The 18,207-nt window shown below is 49.9% G+C and overlaps 1 protein-coding gene across 1 annotated transcript in view; it reads left to right on the top strand.

The window, feature by feature from the left end:
* The window catches only part of OTUD7A (OTU deubiquitinase 7A), a 373,417-nt gene that overhangs the window by 345,244 nt on the left and 9,966 nt on the right, over nt 1-18,207 (top strand). Inside the window, 3 exon segments of the mRNA XM_017960482.3 lie at nt 1,459-1,608; nt 16,049-16,163; nt 16,337-16,421. Of these exon segments, the coding sequence (XP_017815971.2) occupies nt 1,459-1,608; nt 16,049-16,163; nt 16,337-16,421 (350 nt within the window).

Here is an 18,207-nt window from a genome sequence, read left to right as displayed (position 1 = left end):
AGAAAGGAAGACAGAATGCATAGCAAGGCTATGATAGAATCAGAACTGGCAGAGAAAGAGGCAGGGGCAGTTTATGGCCTGCCCACCGAAAGCCACACTCTGTGCATAGCCGCTTCTCAAAGGTTCCTCCATTCAGCCCTTGCCGCAGCCTCCCAGGGTGGACACCACCCTCCCCACTTTACAGAGGTGAAACTGAAGCCCAGAGAGGCTAGGCAATGTCCCCAGGGGGATCAGCCCAGGGCAAGGAGTGCTCCAAAGCCTGTCCTCCCTCCAGTGTGCAGCTGACCAGAGCATCCCTCCAGCCCAGTTTGAATTTACGCCTGCACCTTACAAAAGTCACAGGTCTTCCAGGGAGTTCCACACACCAGGATGTGGCTCTTCATGCTAAACAGCTGCCATAAAAAATCTGATGTGGCCACAATGGTTATGTAGCCAGGGAACTGGGAGGACACAGGTCCTGCCTGGCCCACCCCCTTCCCTGTGTGGCTCAGGGACACAGGCCTGCTGAGGTCTGCAGCTCTCCGTGCAGCACCAGGACTCGCATCGGGGCCCTGCTGTGCAAGCCCAGGACTGAGCTCCCAGCACCATCAGATATCTGAGTTGCGGGGTGAGGGAAGGTCCACCCTTCCTACCATTCTACTCACAGCCCTCTTGCGGGTACCCCCACCCTGCCGCCTCTCAGTGGGACTCTCCTGTGAGCAGAAGCACAATGATCAATTTAGACAAAGCGAGGATGGGGGAGGAACTCTAAGAGTTCATCAAAGACGTCCCTGAAATTACCGTCCCTGAATTCTGCCCAAGGAGTGCAGCAATACGCTGACTCTGGGGCCAAAAGGCAAGACGTTTCATGAGCTAAAAGCAGATGCTGCTTTAGGACAGATATTTCCGAAGTTACTCTATTTTGGTGAGGGTGTTAGGCTTTTCTGCCCTCTTTTTTACAAGTAAGAAAATGAGATTGTGTCCCTGTCACTGAAGGACTCGATCCCTTTGATTCTCAGTTCCCATCTGACTTACATCTTGGTCCTGGAGCTCTCTGGCTGGTTCCTTCAGATTCAACAGAAGAGGTTCTCAAAATATAGAACAAATATACACCTTCGAGAAGCGTAGATATTGCGTTGTATACAAATGCTTTACCAAACACTAGGAGAGGAAGAAGTACATCCAGAAAAATGTGGGCTTCCAGGCTGCGACTGCTCTGACCAATCTCGGGTGACAGTGTCACCCCAGCCCTGGGGCTCCTGAACACCTGTGCAGGTCTCAGGGCCGCAGGAGTCCTGGGGCAGACAGATGACTCTGGAAACTCTCAGCCCCATCCCTCAGCACCGCCTCCATCTGCCCCTCCTGTCCCTCCGCTTCTCCACGGAGCCCCCTGGGATAGTGAGGGACAGGGACGCAGGGGCCTCCCCTCCCAGCTCAGGCTGCTGCTCCTCACACCCTCACCCTGGTTTGTGTCCACAGCGTTCGCACCCATCCCATTCGGAGGGATCTACCTGCCCTTGGAGGTCCCTCCCAACAGATGCCACTGCTCGCCTCTGGTTCTGGCCTATGATCAAGCACATTTCTCTGCTCTCGTGTCCATGGAACAGAGAGACCAGCAGAGAGAACAAGGTATGCCTGTCTCCCCAGAGAGTGCACGCCGGGGCCTGGGGTGGGGCAGAGCCATCAGAAGGGACCCCGTTGCACAGGGAGGGGAATTGTGGAGACCTCCCCTAGAAGCACACCTGTGCACACTCAGCAGTGACAGTTTTTGCATAACACTACCTTATGCATGTGTGAACGTTTTCATTGAAAATAACAATGTGAAAGACAACATTCTCTTTAAAATACTGAACAAAGGCAACCTACCCTTAAATAGCTTTTACTGTTCTCCCTTTCACTTGTATACGTATTTTATAGGAATGTAATTAGTCTTAGAGGTAAATTAAAGGGAAAAAAACTTCAAGAGCAAGTATTAATGAACTATGGCCCACCACCATTTTTATAAATAAAGTTTTATTGGAACAGAGCTACATTCATTCACGAGGCATCGTCTGTGGCCGTTTTTGCACTACAGTGGTAGAGAGAGGAGCAGCCACTGACACCGAGGCCTGCAGCGCCTAAAATATTTACTTGTTAACTAGCTCCTTATGAGAAGAGTTTGCTCACCCCTGCTCCAGGGTAAGCTTTTAACTCAAAAGGTCAACATTTCCTTTCAAAGCATTGCAGCTGAGTTTCCTCTAAGCAGCCATTTCAGTGCTGCCAATGTTGGGCCGGCCCCACAGGCTGTGCACTGCACAATTCCAGGGCACCAGTCAATGTCTTTGCTCGGGAAATAGGGGGATTTTGTTTGGAACCATTGCTGTTTTCTCATGTTAGCTACGGATGGATGTGTGACCAGCCGAGTAGAGAGGAAACTCCTTCCTGTTGTCACTCTTGTTTGTGGTATAGGCAGAGACTCACTCCCCCACGAGACAGACGGACAGGCAAGACCAGCTGTTTCAGAGTCCCTGCCACTGGGTATGGTTCCAGGGAACGGGAAGTGATCTGGCCAGGCCCACCAGGGGCAGGAAGCTCGGGGTGTCTGCTTCTGACCTTTTCCACTGAGTGTGCAGCTCAGGAAGTAAATGCAGCAAGAAGATTGCCCCGCTAGGACTCCCAAATGCTACTCCTTCCTTTAGACAGCTGGCAAGGAAAGGACGCAGACAAATGAACAGAACCCAGCCGCCCCCGGCCCTCCGCCAGAGGTGGCACCAGCGTGTCACTTCCTGGCCTGGCGGCTGAGTTAGGAATGAGGCTGGGGCTGTGGAGCAGAAGCTGAGGGTGAGAAACGCACAGGGCATTCAAGACCCCTTCCCAAGAACAGATACAGGTACAGGTACAGATACAGAGCTCCCAGGAGCCGACACACGCAGCACAGCGGCAGAACCCAAGTTGCAGAAGAGAGAGGACGGGAGGCTGCAGCCAGCCATGACAGGAATGTCACATTACGGTTCTTTATTATTTGCAGATGTGGCACTGGCCACAGAAGGACAGATTTGATCAGTAAGGCCTAGGAGGTCTTTCCATTGTCTCCCCGCTTTCAGTCCAGAATGCCTGCACCGCCTTCCTGGGGGGTTAGCTCTTTGTAGGGCTGACCCAGCCTCTTGAGAGACCAGAAGGGCCTTTTCAGGACCTGGGATCCAGGCCAGGGGCTGGGTCCTCTGTCCAGTCCCCAGGGAGACTCTGTGGTCACAGGAAGATGATGGTCCCAAGGCCAGCATTTCCCAGGCCAAGCACAGGGTCCAGATACCCGGCCCCCGCCTGGCAAAAGGCACCGAGTACTCTTCCAGGCCTCCAGATCCTGCTTCTTGGTGTTTTCAAGGCACATATGAAAGCATCCTTCCTTCAAAGCATGCCTGTGGAGGCCGCTGTGGCTCGGTGCCTTTCAGGAGAGCCTTGCAGAGTTGTGGGTGGTTTCACTTCTGATGACCTGGTTTCTAAACACTGGGATCTGGTCCCAATGCACCCCTCAGAGCCACTGTGGTGTGGGCCTATGGCTCCCTCACAGTCGAAGCAGCCCACTGGGGTCCTCCTGGGGTGGTGCGGGTCCCCGCGTCCAAGACCATCCTGTGGCTGGGCTGCACATTCACCCATAAGGTCCCACGACCCCCTGCAGGGCAGGTGCCGTGGCCACGCTCTTTGTCATGCACCCATGTGCCCCCTTAGACCTTCACCTCTGCAGCCCTCCCTCTGTGCCTCGAAGGACACTGGGGGGATGGGACAGAGTCGCAGCTGTGCTCTCAGGTCACAAGACTCCTCAGCAGAGAGAGACGTGGAAATCACAGTGAGGCTGCAGCTTCCAGGATGGGACCCTGCATCCTCTGAGTGCAAAACAGGAGCAGCCACACCACAGTAGCAGGCTCAGGCCTGCTGGGGTGAGCTGGCCAGACTGCCAAGTCGCAGGGCCTGGTGGGAGGCAGGAGATGGGAGACTCCAGAACACTGAGCCCCAGGACACCACCGGCCCCACTGTGAAGCACAGGTGTCACCCTGTGCCATGGTGCCCTGCCCGTCCTGTAGACAGCACCCTGTGACAGAGGCTAATAGATACGGTAATCACAGGCCCCAGGAAGAGCAGACACCATGTCCTTGTGCCTGAGGAACGATGCTTTGAGAGCCTGGAAATGAGATTAAAAATGTATTTCAGGCTGAGACAAGGCTCCCTTCTTCCCTTCACCCCTTTCCTCCTCCACTGTTTACATGGCCCGTCATGTCTCATCCACATGTGTCCAGCTCCTGGAGGCTTAAATATCCCTGAGGCATTCTTTAAACTTCTCATCTCGAGTGCCTCTCCCTCTAAGGGAAGCCCCCTCTTATAGGTGCTACTGCCACGGCCCAGCTACTGCTGATGCCGCCACTGGCCGTCTTCAAGGTCAGGAATCCTCCCCTGTTTCCCAGGCTAGGCAAGGACTTGGGGAGAGGGAAGGGCTTGAGGTGGAAGGTCAGGAGCTGGGGGGACTGGTCAGTATGGGCAACCTGAGTGGCTCAGGTTTTGCAAATCTACCTTAAGACTTTTTAGATCAAATGTATGCATTCTTTCTTGGTAGGTTCCACACCTGATGGCCACCTGCTTTCTCCAGGGGAGGACATTAGTCCTTTGCTCCCTGACACCCTGAGCCCTGGGCCTTCAGCTCTTTGCAGGAAGCAGCCTCTTTGCAGCCACATCTTAAAATGGCCTCCAGGGGAGCGCTGTGAAACCCAGATCTGGGCATTCTGTCAGCACCCAGCTCAGGACAGTTCATAATGGCCACTGAGCAAATGTGTACATTATGAAAAATCAAATCAATTAACAGGAGAAACAGAGGTGCCGCAGAGTTCCTGGAAACATAGAACCTAGGAAAGAACTTTGGAAATCATCCAGTGCGATAATCCCAACTCCCCCTCCTTTTATAGCAAACATTGTCCAGTGTACTCTTCATTATCCTGAAATGAAATTCATGGATAATGTTACCTGTGTTGGAATAAAGTCCATTTCATAACCCCCACATCGGGAGAAATCAAAGGAAACCAATGTAATCAAATAGTCTGCATTTCTGTAAATGCTCTCACACAGCCATACCGCAAGACTCAACAAAGCAATCAGATCCTGGCACCCATATGTGGGGTGCCCAGTTACACAGGCAGGGGACATAGGTGTGCTGAGCATACCTTCAAATACCCCAGGAGGCTCTGTCGTCCAAAATGACCGCTAACTCTTGGTAAAGTCCCAAACAAGCCAAGCGCAGCCTTGCCCGTCTCCACAGCTCCTCTTCCCTTTGCGTAGATACAGAGCCATGCAGCGCATACCCTCGTGTACATGTTAGCTCTCGGCCTGGCCAGCAGGTTGCACTGGGAAGGGCTGGGTGCATACGGGTGCTGCCTAGGTCTGCACCCCACCTTCAGGCTCATATGTTTGCAGTTGCTTCCTGTGCTCAAGTGCCGCTCTAAGGTCCTTTCCAGGAATAACGATTTAACCCTTCCCATTTCCTATTCCCCACTTTACAGAGGGGGAAGTTGAGAAAGGAGGAACCATCCCCAGGGAATGGTTGCAGCCAGTGAAGGATTGGGAGGGTGGATGGCGAGGCTTCCACAAAGACTTGGCCCAAGAGAGTGGCATTCAGAGAGCATGCATCTCCCAGAGAAGAGGCTCAGGAAGTGGTACCCCAAGTCAAAGCCTGCTTGGGATGAGATAGCATCTCAGACCTGGTGACTCAGGAACCTTCAGGGTCGAAGAGGGTAGGGAGGGGGTTCTTTGTTTCATGGAAGGTGTCAGTGCCATCTGTGGCTATTCTTTTCTTTAAAATTTATTGGCCAGGCGTGGTGACTCATGCCTGTAATCTCAGCACTTTGGGAGGCGAGGTGGGTGGATTGCCTGAGCTCAGGAGTTCAAGACCAGCCCGGGCAACACAGTGAAACCCCATCTCTACTAAGATATAAAAAATTATCTGGGTGTGGCAGCATACACCTATAATCTCACCTACTGGGGAGGCTGCAACAGGAGAATCTCTTGAACCCGGGAGGTGGAGGTTGCAGTGAGCCAAGATTGCACCATTGCACTCCAACCTGGGTGACAGAGACTTCATCCCCCTAAAAAAAATTAATATCTAAGTCCATTGTTTAAATAGTTTTTCCCTCATATATACAAACAGCCTGTGAGCCTCTGAGGCATATCCAGGGGCCACACAGACGTCAGGGAGCCCTCAGCGTGTCCTCAGTGCCTTCCCCCAGGGGTCTCGCTTAAGGAACCCAGAGAGCAGCACGCAGGCAGCCCTGAGAGAGTCCACTGGTTACAGATGGAGGGGGCGATGCTGGTGTGAACAGAGAGCTCCGAAACGAGGCTTACAGATGGTCACACCAAGGTTGGCCACTCCTTTATTGGGAGCAGAGACTCAACACATTCAAAATGTGATACTTAAAAAGAAAAAAAAATGTTTTTCCAAAGAGCAGCTTACCAATTTGTCTCTTGCCACTTAGAAACAACACAGCAAGTTTATAAGTGCCTGCTAGGGATCTCGGGAGCCGAACAGAGTACTTCTACCCACCGGGCCATGGAATCAGCCTTCCATCAGTATTTGATGCATGGCTCCTGGTTAAATCAAACGCTCACCTGTGCTCTACTATTCCCCAAGCCATGTGGAATGTAACGTTCCAATTTTCAACGTTTGACAACGAACCATGCTTTTTCTTGCAGGATTAATTTACAATAGACAAATCTAATCTCTTTTTCAATAGAAATGTATCTTTATGTGTTACAAATATTATTACATATTCTGTTCAACTTGATTTCATAATTGTGTTAAAGAATTATTTATTGGCCAGGTAAGGTGGCTCATGCCTGTAATCCCAGCACTTTGGGAGGCTGAAGCAGGCAGATCACAAGGTCAGGAGATCAAGACCATCCTGGTTAACATGGTGAAACCCCATCTCTACTAAAAAATACAAAAAATTAGCTGGGCGAGGTGGCGGGCGCCTGTAGTCCCAGCTACTCAGGAGGCTGAGGCAGGAGAATGGCGGGAACTCGGGCAGCAGAGCTGGCAGTGAGCAGAGATTGTGCCACTGCACTCCAGCCTGGGTGACAAAGCAAGACTCCATGTCAAAAAAAAAAAAAAAGAATCATTTATCAAATACCAATCAAATTGGTCTATTTGTGTACCCATCTGAATAAAATAATGGAGGAAATATGTAATGCCTATTACGAGACATTACAGTAAGAATCAGATTACTTCACGGTGACAAGAAAGTTTTTTCTTTTTTTTCAAACTTTTTTCTTTTTTTTTTTTTGAGATGGGGTCTCATACCCAGGCTAGAGTACAGTGCCGTGATCTCAGCTCACCGCAACTTCCACCTCCCAGGCTCCAGAGATCCTCCCATCTCAGCCTCCCGAGTAGGTGGGACTACAGGTGCATGCCACCAGCCCAGCTAACTTTTTGTGCTTTTGGTACAGATGGTGCTTCTCCATGTTGTCCAGGCTGGTCTCAAACTCCTGAGCTCAAGTGATCTGTCTACCTCAGCCTCCCAAAGTGCTGGGATTACAGGCATGAGCCACTGCGCCTGGCCAGCAAGAAGGTTTTAGAAACCAGAAGTGCCCCCAAACTGAATTACCTTTGTCATTAGCCTCCCTTCTCTTGGCTACTTTCTAAGTTTGCCAGTTGCCACTGAAAGACAGGGTCAGAGTGGGAGGAAAAAGCACAGCTACGCCTACCCCTGTGGTGTGTGACCACAAGTCTCACTGGGCCATATTCCTTTGCCACTCCTCTCAGCAGCCCCAGAGCACAGACCCCTGAAGAACCCTTGTCTGCAAAGGCCCCTGGCTAAGGGGTGACAGGCCGAGGAGCTGGGGTTGGGGGCATCCAGACTTTTAGCTGAGACCTCTGTTCCTCAAGTCTGTCATCTTTGACATTGTTGACCTACGGATCACAAAGCACCATGAAGTGGCCAGGAGCTGTGGAAGGGACTTCATGGCTATGGAGCTCTGTCCTCAGCTTATAGAGAGGACACGTGCCGAGAGAGCTGAGTCACACTGATTAAAAGCACGAGGTGTATTTATCCACAATACATCTGCTGATTGGTTCATGCCCTACCCCAATGACCATCAGCTCAGGGGCCCAAAGCACTGTTCCAAAGGGATGGCAGCCACAGTTAACTCTGCGGAAAGAACTGGCCAAGAGTTTTTCACTCATGCCTGAAGGCCTGGAGAGAAGAGAAAGCAGGAGTGCACGCAGATGCCAGCCTCCCCCCAGGAGCCCTGCCTGTCCCCGCCTGAGCTACAAAGTAGGAACAGACACTTGGATCCCCCACCAGACCTCCCCAAGACATCCATGCCCACAGGAAGCGCATACCAGCCACCACCACCCCTGATTCCCGAATGAGGGTCCCAGCCATCGCTGTGTAATGTGCAGGTTTCTCCATCTGGCCACTCCAGGCTCCTGAGGACCTCCACACTCCCATGCATGGTACTGGAGTGAGAACATGCGCTCCAACAAAACCCCTTCTGCGGGGGGCTGGGAGGCAGCGGCACCAGCCACCTGTCCTACCTACAGGACAGGAGCAGCCAGCACTCACTGTCCTGGATGTGGGGAGCGAGGCTTTGGTGGGCCAGGGTGACACCCTGGTTCTGCTCTCTGAGAAGACCCCAGTTGTCATTGTCCCACAGGGCCACATATGATGTGTGCACAGAGTGCACCCTCTGGGGCTGAAAGCTTCACCACCCACTTTTGGCCTGAGCTCAGGAGCCCAGAAATTGTCTTAGATGCTGAACGCTCTCTCAGTCTGAGAGCTTTTTCAGCAGCACTCTTTCCAGTTTTGTCTTAGTCAATTCAGGCTGCTGCCACAGAATACCACAGCCTGGGTGGCTCATAAACAATAGAAATTTATTTCTGATACTTCTGGAAGCTGGAATACAAGATCCAGGAGCCAGCAGATTTAGTGTCTGGTAAGGGTGTCCTCCTCCTGGTCTACACACAGCAGCTTTTAATGTATCCTCACATGGCCAAGAGAAAGAGAAGAGCACTCTTGTGCCTGTTGTTATAAGGGCACTAATCCCATTCTCAAGGACTCCACCCTTGTGCCTTAATCAGCTCCCAAAGATCACACTCCTGATACAGTTACATGGAGACTAAGCTTTAACAGTGAATTTTGGAGGAACACAAATATTCAGTCAATAGCAAGCTTATTCCATAGACCAGTGACCAATCCAAAGATCTTATGTACATATAAACTTTAGAGAGAATGTATGTCTGCCACCATTGGCCCTGATGCCCAGCCTAGGGGCCCCATCCTCAGGGACTGGCCTTGGCCTCATGCGCAGGCCATCATTATTTCCCTCCTCCCTTCCTCTTTGCTTTGAGTTTAATTTGCTACCCCTTTTCTAGTTTCTTAAGGCAGAAATTTTGATTACTAATTTGAGATTTGTCTTCTCATCTAATATAAGCATTTTAATGCTGTAAGTTTTCCCCTAAGTACTGCTGTAACCACATCATACAAATTTTGATGTGCTATATTTGCATTTTCATTCTGTTCAAACTATTTGTTAATTTCCCATGAGACTTCCTCTGGCTCATGGATTATTTAGAAACAGGTTGCTTGAGTTTCAAGTTTTGGGGGATTGTTCAAATATTTGTTACCGGTTTATAGTTTCAGTTATGACATGAGCACAAACATGATTTCTGTTCTTTTCAATGCACTCAGACTGACTAAGAATATGTTCTGTGTTGGTGAATATTCCATATGTATTTGAAAATAATATATACTCTGCTCTTGTTGGGTTCTAGAAATGTCAATTACCTCAAATTCTCTGAGAGTGCGGCTCATTTATTCTATATCCTTACTGGTTTTTGCCTATTTGCTCTGTCAGTTACTGAACAAAAAGTAGTGAAGTCTGCAGCTGTAATATATTTATTTCTCTCATTTTTGTTAGTATTTGCATCATGTACTTTGAAGCTATGTTATTAGGAGTATTCATACACATAGGATGATTATGTCTTCTTGGAAAATTGACCCCTTTATCATTATGTGATGTTCTTCTTTTTCTTTGGTAACAGTCCATGTTCTGGAGCCTACTTTGACATAAATATGGCTACTCTAGGTCTCTTTCCATTAGTGAATATCTTTTAACCAACATATGTCTTTATATTTACAACAGGATTCTTTTTCTTTTCTTTTTTCTACGACCTCAACCTCCCAGGTTCAAGCAATTCTCCTGCCTCAGCCTCCCAAGTAGCTAGGATTACAGGCATACACTATCATGCCCAGCTATTTTTGTATTTTTAGTAGAGACAGGGTTTCATCATGTTGGCCAGGCTGGTCTCGAACTCCTGACATCAAGTGATCCACCCATCTCAGCCTCCCAAAGTGCTGGGCATGAGCCACAGTGCCTGGCCCCTACAATGAGATTCTTGTAGACAGCATATATGTGGGTTTTGCTTTTTTATCCAGTGTGACAATTTTATATTTTAAAAGATATGTTTTGACCATTTTCATTTAATAGTATTAATGATATGTTTGGATTAAAATCCACCATCTTGCTAGCTGTTTTCTGTGTATCGTATGGGTTCTTTGTTCCTTTTGTCTCTTTTCTGTCTTATCTTGGGTTAATTGAGCTTTTTAATGGTTCCATTTTATTTCCACCATGGACTTGTTATTATACCCCTATTTTTAATTGTTAGTGATTTCCCTAGGGTTTACAATAAACATCTTTAATTAATGAGATTTTTTTTTTTTTTTTTTGAGACAGAGTCTCACTCTGTCACTCAGGCTGGAGTGCAGTGGCGCAATCTTGCAGCCTCTCACTGCAGCCTCCAACTCCTGGGTTCAAGCAATTCTCCTGCCTCTGCCTCTAGAGTAGCTGGATTACAGGCACACAGCACCATGCCCAGCTAATTTTTGTATTTTTAGTAGAGATGGGGTTTCACCATGTTGGCCAGGTTGGCCTCGAACTCCTGACCTCAAGTGATCCACCCACCTTGGCCTCCCAAAGTGTTGGGATTACAGGTGTGAGCCACCACACCTGGCCTAATTAATGAGATTCTATTTTAAGTAATATTATTCTACTTCACATGTTGTGTAAGGATATTACAACAGTGTATTACCTATCCCTCCCTCCCATTCTTTCTGTTATTATCAGACATTTTATTTTTACATCTGTTATAAATTCATAATGCACTGCTGCTCTTTGCTTTAGACAGTTATCTGTTAGAGCAATTAAAAAGAAGAAAAAAAATGAATTTTCACAACCATTTATTCCACTTCCATCACTCTTAATTGTGTAAATACAAGTTTCTAGTGGTACCATATTTCTTGCACTTTAACATCTCCTATAGTTCAGGTCTGCATGCAATGAATTTGCTCACTTTTGTTGGAAAAACTCTTTATGTCTTCTTCATGTTTCAGAGATATTTTGGCTGGGTATAGAATTATAGATGAACAGTTTTTTGGTTTTTTTTCTTTCAGTACTTTAAAAATGTCACTCCATTATCTTCTGGCTTACCTGTTTTACCATGAAAAGTCTGCTGTAATTTTTATCTTTGTTTCTCTATATATAATGTATCCTCTTTTTTCTCAGGCTGCCTTCAAGGCTTTTTTTGTCTTTGGGTTTCAGAAGTGTTAAGATGCTATTTTAGGCATATTTGTGTTGTTGTTATTTTTCCTGCTTGGTGTTCTCTTAGTTTCTTAGACCTGTGTTGATGGTTGTCATTAATTTTGAAAAATTATTAGCCATTATTTCTTTAAAATGTAATTTTGCCTTGTTCTTTCTCTCTTCTGGGATTTCATTTACACAGAACTTAAGGTGCCTGATATTGTCACACAGCTCTTAGATGCTGTGTTCATTTTCCCACCTCCTTTTTTTCTGTTTCAGTTTGTGTAATTTCTAATAACCTATCTTGAGGTTTACAGATTCTTTGCTCAACTATATCAAGTCAACTGACCAGCCCCTCAATCATTCTTCACTCTATTATTGTGTTTTCATTTCTAGAATTTTCATTTAATTCTTTCTCATAGATTTGTTCTGTATGCTGAAATTAACCATCAAATCTTGCATGGTGTCCAGCTTTTCTATTAGTCCTTAACTTATTAATCAGTTACTTTTAATTCCTTGTCTGATAGTTTCAACACCTGTGTCATATCTGAGTCTTGTTCTATCAACTGATTTGTCTTTTATCAATGTGTTGGGTTTTTTTAATCTTTCCTTTCGCCTCATAGGTTTTATTGTTGTTGTTGCTGAAAGCCAGGCATCTTGAGTGGGACAGTAAAGACTGCAGTAAATCACTTTTATTCCTGGAAAGAAGCATGCCTTTCCTTTTGCTAGGTTTTTAGAGTCTAGGTTTGGACCAGTCTAGTCATGCTAGCCCAGGAGGGTCACCCCCATCCCCAGATCCAGGGATACAGTGCCTGCCTAAGACAGATGCTTAATTAGAGTAACAGAACATGACCCTTAGTGCACCCAGTGTTTGTTGCCCTATACTCTGCAGTTTTAAGCTTTTGTTCCTTGGTAGAGGTGGGATAGAAATATCTATGGAGACACTCTCTTAGAATTCCTGCCAGTCTTTTGTGGGAGAACCAGGTAGGTCCTCTGGAGAGGAGCCTGCAAGTGCATGTGAATTCCCTTTATATCTTCAACCCCAGGGTTCCGTACTATTTCACTAGCTGATACTCTTCCTTTACCAATTTAACCATTTTAGCTGAATTATTCTTACTGCGGTCCAGCTGAATTGGCCCTTCTTAAGCTCATGTCTGTCTCTCCTTGGAGGCACCTGTCTTTCCTTAGGTATTGGATAAGTCGGCTTCCCTGTGACTTCAGCTGTCTGCTGGGTTAAAGATAAGTTGTGAATTTGCAGTTTGACTGGCACGTTGTCATGGTGGAACAATGCTCTTCCAGCTTCTCACATCGGAGACAAAAACCAGAAATCTTGATTTTTTTAGAAAATATGTACTCAGAATATATTCAGGCTAGTATGAGATGATGGCTATGTGTTTCCAGGCTAAAGGACATACAAGAGGCCTTTCAAAAACAAAAACAAAACAGCTTTCTGGCCTTTCTAGGCTCATTTTGCAAAGCAGTTGCTGTTCTAGACATTTACCACCAGAGGGCAAGCCGCTGTGCGTCTGCTACTCGCTGGTAAAGCCAATAGGGAAATGTCAGAGTGTACAGTGAGAGGCAGAAGCATCCCCAACAGCCGCTGCTCACAAGGAGGACCTGTTTTCATGGCCTCCTGGCCTGAGCTGTCCCTGGGCTCTGCAGCCCTAGCCCTCACCACAGGCCGCAGTTGACCGTCTGCAGAGAAGCCTGCCTTTAAGCCCCTCGGTGTCTTCCCTTGTGAGCAGGCACGTCCCTAGAGCCTCTCTCAGTAGCTGGTCCTTCACCCCAGCCAGATCTAGGCCGCAAGGCTGCAGGGCCCTTCTAGGAGGACAGGCAGTAGCCCCTTCAGGGGTATTCCCCCCGTGCACTGGACCCCTGGGCAGCTGGAATGGAAGGGAGTCCATTCCAGCCCTGCTGTTGAGGGCAGGAGTCCCCAGGAACCCCATGACAGAGAGGTGAGGGTGACTGGAGTGCCGTCTTAGCTTAGGTGGTTTGTCTGAAACAAACAAACCAAAATCAGAGTGGCTTAACACAGTGGAAGTCTAAAGGGAGTGTTCTCAATTGTCAGGCAGCTCTTTAGTGGGGATCTGCTGTCTTCTGCAGGCACCATGGAAGGGAAGTGGGGGAGAGGCCCCCCTATGCCTGAGCACATCACCCAACACTTCCCACATTGCTTCTGCCCACAGACCATGAGTGCCGCTAGGTGCCTGTTCCCCCTAAATCCTGGGGGCGGGGTGGCTAAGACATGGAGTGGTGGCTGGGCTGATGCTCTCCAATGGCAATTCTACCCTGGGAAGCGGGTGGACAGCCAGACCCAAAATGTCCAAATTGCACCCACAGGAACTGCTTCTAACAGATTATTCTTGTTCTAGAACAATATTTCCTGAATTTGCTTGATTTTAAAAGCCACAGGAGATGCTTATTTAAAATGTCACTTTCTGAGTCGTTTTCCTGGACACTTTGGTTTGGTCCATCTGTTCATGGGGGCTTGGAACTCCCAGGAGCTGCACTGCTGTATTCGGGGAAACACTGTGGATGGGGAGAGCCTGTGCCACCCCCTGCCCCGTGAGTAAGAAGCGAGGCTAACCCCTTCTCTGTTTGTGTAGTGACTCATAGAACTATGGGACAGGCTGCTGGGCACCACCCAAGGGAGACCTGTCCCTGAGCCAGCCTTGCAGCCCTCCCTGGGTGTGTCTACTCTGCAGCTCAGACCTGGGAAGGGTGGCCACGTCAAGGCAGAACCCAGCAGGCTGCAGCAAAGCCAGGCCAAGCTGCCCCTGACCTCTCAAATCAGAGCACTGCACTTTCCAATCCCAAGCCAGATTAATGAAAAGCCCGGGCCAGGTGCAGTGGCTCACGCTGTAATCCCAACACTTTGGGAGACCAAGGCGGGCAGATCACAAGGTCAGGAGATCGAGACCATCCCGGCTAACACAGTGAAACCCCGTCTCTACTAAAAATACAAAAAATTAGCCAGGCGTGGTGGCGGGCGCCTGTAGTCCCAGCTACTCGGGAGGCTGAGGCAGGAGAATGGCATGAACCCGGGAGGCGGAGCTTGCAGTGAGCCAAGATGGCGCCACTGCACTCCAGCCTGGGCGACAGAGGGAGACTCCGTCTCAAAAAAAAAGAAAAAAGAAAAGAAAGGAAAGCCCGGAGCTGGCCATTGGTCAGCAAAGCTGCATTTCCCTTATTCGCAGCTTGGGGAGGCTGGGGAAGAAAAGGTACAGGGGTGGAGAGGGGAATTACTTGTACCCACTTTTCCTCTTAAGCAACACTGGAGGGCAGCATTGAGTCAGTTTTTCCAATTTCTTACCAAATCAACTATTGGTATTCAGTCTTCGATTTGATCTATTTCCTTGCCTTTTTGTTCTTGCCATGGCAGCCTTGCTGTGAATCACGGGCTCCAGCAAAGAGGCAAAGCAGCTGACCCAAGGCCTTGGGCTGTGCTTCTCTGCTGTGGTGTGACTTCTAGGAGTGGGGCCTGCAGGGGAGCTAACTGGAGCCCACAGGAGGCTGCTGCTTGCTCCGAGGAAAGACTTGGGGAGATCATCTCCCACTTCCTCCTGCCCTTGTCCCTGACAATGCCTTTGGGAGGAGTCAGTCATGTCACCAGGAACTCCGCTCATCAGGTCCCCCAGCAGCTCAGAAGCTCCTAGATCCCAAACCTGTAGACACCCCCTCCACCCTAGCCCTCCTGGAGTGAGCCAGGATTTCCCACGAGTGGTGAGTTTCACCACAGAGCTTTTGTGATGAGTCAATCCCTCTGAGAAATGACCAGCCAGTTGCTCGTCACTGCAGTCTCCACTGACATGTGACCTCCTCAAAAGGACCCTCTGACCCCACCCGAGAAAGGCTTCACCATCACTGCCTTCTGCCTGCTGTTTACCCTTCCAGGGCTCATCACCACCTGACATTATGAGGTGTTTGTTAACCTGCTTATCTGTCCCCAGCACAGGTGAGCTTCCTACAGGCAGGGGCGGGTGGGTCCACGGGTCCCAGGCACTGACACAGACTTGTGGCACAAAATCACAAACCAGTAGAGGTCAGCAACACCCTTGCTCACCTGACTTGTACATTCAGCCTTTCTCTGGGATGAGACAGGAGAGCTGGGCCCCAGGCCCACCTGCAAGGTAGCCTCCCAAAGTGTGCCTAACCTGCCCAGATCCTTCCTAGAAATAGCAGAAGCAGCAATAGCTTTTTTCCCATTCTGATGCCCAACGGAGTATCTGCCATTGGACAGACCCAAAGAGACCCAGGGTCCAGGTGACGCTTCCAACTGCTCTCCACTGTCTGCAATAAATATGGAATTTTTAAAACTAGCAATAGTGGTTTTGGTCTTCATGCTCCTGCTGGCACAGATCTGTGTAGATCTCCACTCGGTGCACTTGTCACCTGAACACCTGGTTTGGGAATTTCCTTCCCATCCTCCTTGGGGAATGCCGGGGCTCCCAGCACGGCTCTGTCTCTTCTGTTCCAGCCGTGATCCCCCTGACGGATTCTGAGCACAAGCTGCTGCCTCTGCACTTTGCAGTGGACCCTGGCAAGGACTGGGAGTGGGGGAAAGATGACAACGATAACGCCCGGCTGGCCCAGTAAGACCCTACTCTGTCCCTTCCCCCAGCGCCCACAGGGAGGGCTATGGCTGGGGTATCCTGGGGAGGGGCTGTACCACCCCTGCTCCTCCTGGGACAGCTGGCATGCAGGTGGGCTGGGTGCTACAAGGGCCAGCTCAGACCATTTCAATAGGGTATTCTTCTCTTGCCAGCCTTATCCTGTCGCTAGAAGCCAAGCTGAACCTTCTCCACAGCTACATGAATGTGACATGGATCCGGATCCCCTCCGAGACACGGGTGAGCCTGGCTGTGCTGGGACCAGATCTGGCAGTAGGGTCCAGGCTGCTCAGCTCCAGCCTGGCCAGGGTGCATCCTCCCAAATGCTCCCACACTCTTGCCTGCCCCTGCCTGGTCGCCCACGCCAGCCATACCCACAGCCCAGTAGCTCCCCCATCCCTTTGACCTAGCCACCCTGGCTGGGGTTTGAAGTGGCTCTGGTTGGACCCAGTGGGTGTGTACACATGTGTAGGCATGTGTGCATGCAAGCATGCACTCTTGTAAAAGGATTTTTGTCCCCCTATTTTCTGCAGAAGGAATAAACACGCCCACTCAGAAAACAAGCGACAGGCAAGTCACAACACAAAACTATCTCTACTGAGATCAGAACACAATGTGCTGCCGCAGAGCGGAATTAATTATAAACTGTGTGGGTCCTCAAGAAAGCCAGGGAACTGAGCGCGCGATTCCTCGGCGCCCCCTTCCTCCCCTCCCGGAGGCAGCACGCTGGTGGGTGGAGTTGGCAGGAAGGTGAGGAGAGGGGCCCGTGCCCCGTGAGGCTGCCTGCCTCCAGAGGGTCGGGGCTGCCCCTGCTTGCAGACACTGAGCGATTCATTTTAAGCATCTGACTGATGTTTTCTGAAATCTCAGTAGTGAGCTGCCAGGGGAAAAGATTTGTAAAAAAAAAACAGCCTGCAAATAATTGGTCCTCTCCAGCCAGTTACTTAGGCTTGAAGTGGGGCTCATAAGGAATTAGTAAAGGAGAGGTGTAAGTCAAGGAGTCGGGTGGTGGTCAGCACTGCTCAGTGCTCTCAGACTCCGGCCTTTGCCTGTACTTCATCTCCCAGGGCTCCATGAGGCGGGGACTGATACCCCATTTTACTGATGGCGTAAGTGACAGCCAGTCGGTGGCAGTCTGAGTGCTGCCTCTCAAAGGCCTGGAACACTCCGGTGGTGCTGTGGCTGTTCTTCTTCAGCACCCACATGGGGAGTGATGGCAGCGGCTCAGGATCTAGAATCAGGAGGCTCTCGGGCTGAGCATACCTTTGCCTGCAATTGCCAGGCCTCGGTGCCTTCATGTCAGATGCAAGGCTCTCAGCTGACAACCGTGGGAAGGGTTCTTCCAGCCAGGGACTCCTGAGCCCGCTCTCAGTTCCCTCCTGCTAGCACCAGGCGCACCTCCGTTCCTGGCCCAGCCCGTGTCCACCCTTTAGTGTCTCACACACTGGTCTGAGACACTTCACACCTTCCTATCCCAGGTGGGAAGGGGAAAGGAATTTCAGTGTGGGAGGTGGTGTGGGTCAGTTCTGCCCACGTTTGCTTCAGGGTGACCTGGTCACAGGACAGTCACCGACTCATGGACTTGCTTGAGGGGCCTGGGGGTGGGGAGACAAAAATTAAGTGGGGGAGCAATGGGAGCCTTCTCCCAAGCTCATCCCCTGGAGGCCAAGGAAGCCTGTTCAGGTATGGGCACCAGTTCCTGCAGCACCCAGCAGCCAGCATGAGGGATCCTGCCTCTCGTCCAGTGACAGTCAGAATTCTCTCCTCACCCAGGGAGGTCCCTCTGCAGACGTAGTAGGTGCTGCCTGCCTCTCTGCCCTCCCACCTCTTTTCTCAGGTTCTCCCCGCCCCAGATATGGTCGTGCCCTCCTCAGACTGGTTGACCACCTCAGTGGGTCTCATCCAAGCCGTGCTTCCCAGCGTCACCCCACCCCAAACCACCCAGGGGTCCTTTTCTGGGAATGGGAACATCTTTTTTGCTGAGCGCAGGCCTATTTCAAATCCTCCTCAATTTAGCACTCCACCT

Source organism: Papio anubis, chromosome 7 (assembly GCF_008728515.1).
Source record: "Papio anubis isolate 15944 chromosome 7, Panubis1.0, whole genome shotgun sequence".
Lineage (NCBI taxonomy): Eukaryota > Metazoa > Chordata > Mammalia > Primates > Cercopithecidae > Papio > Papio anubis.
This window is presented reverse-complemented; position numbering and strand designations above follow the sequence as displayed.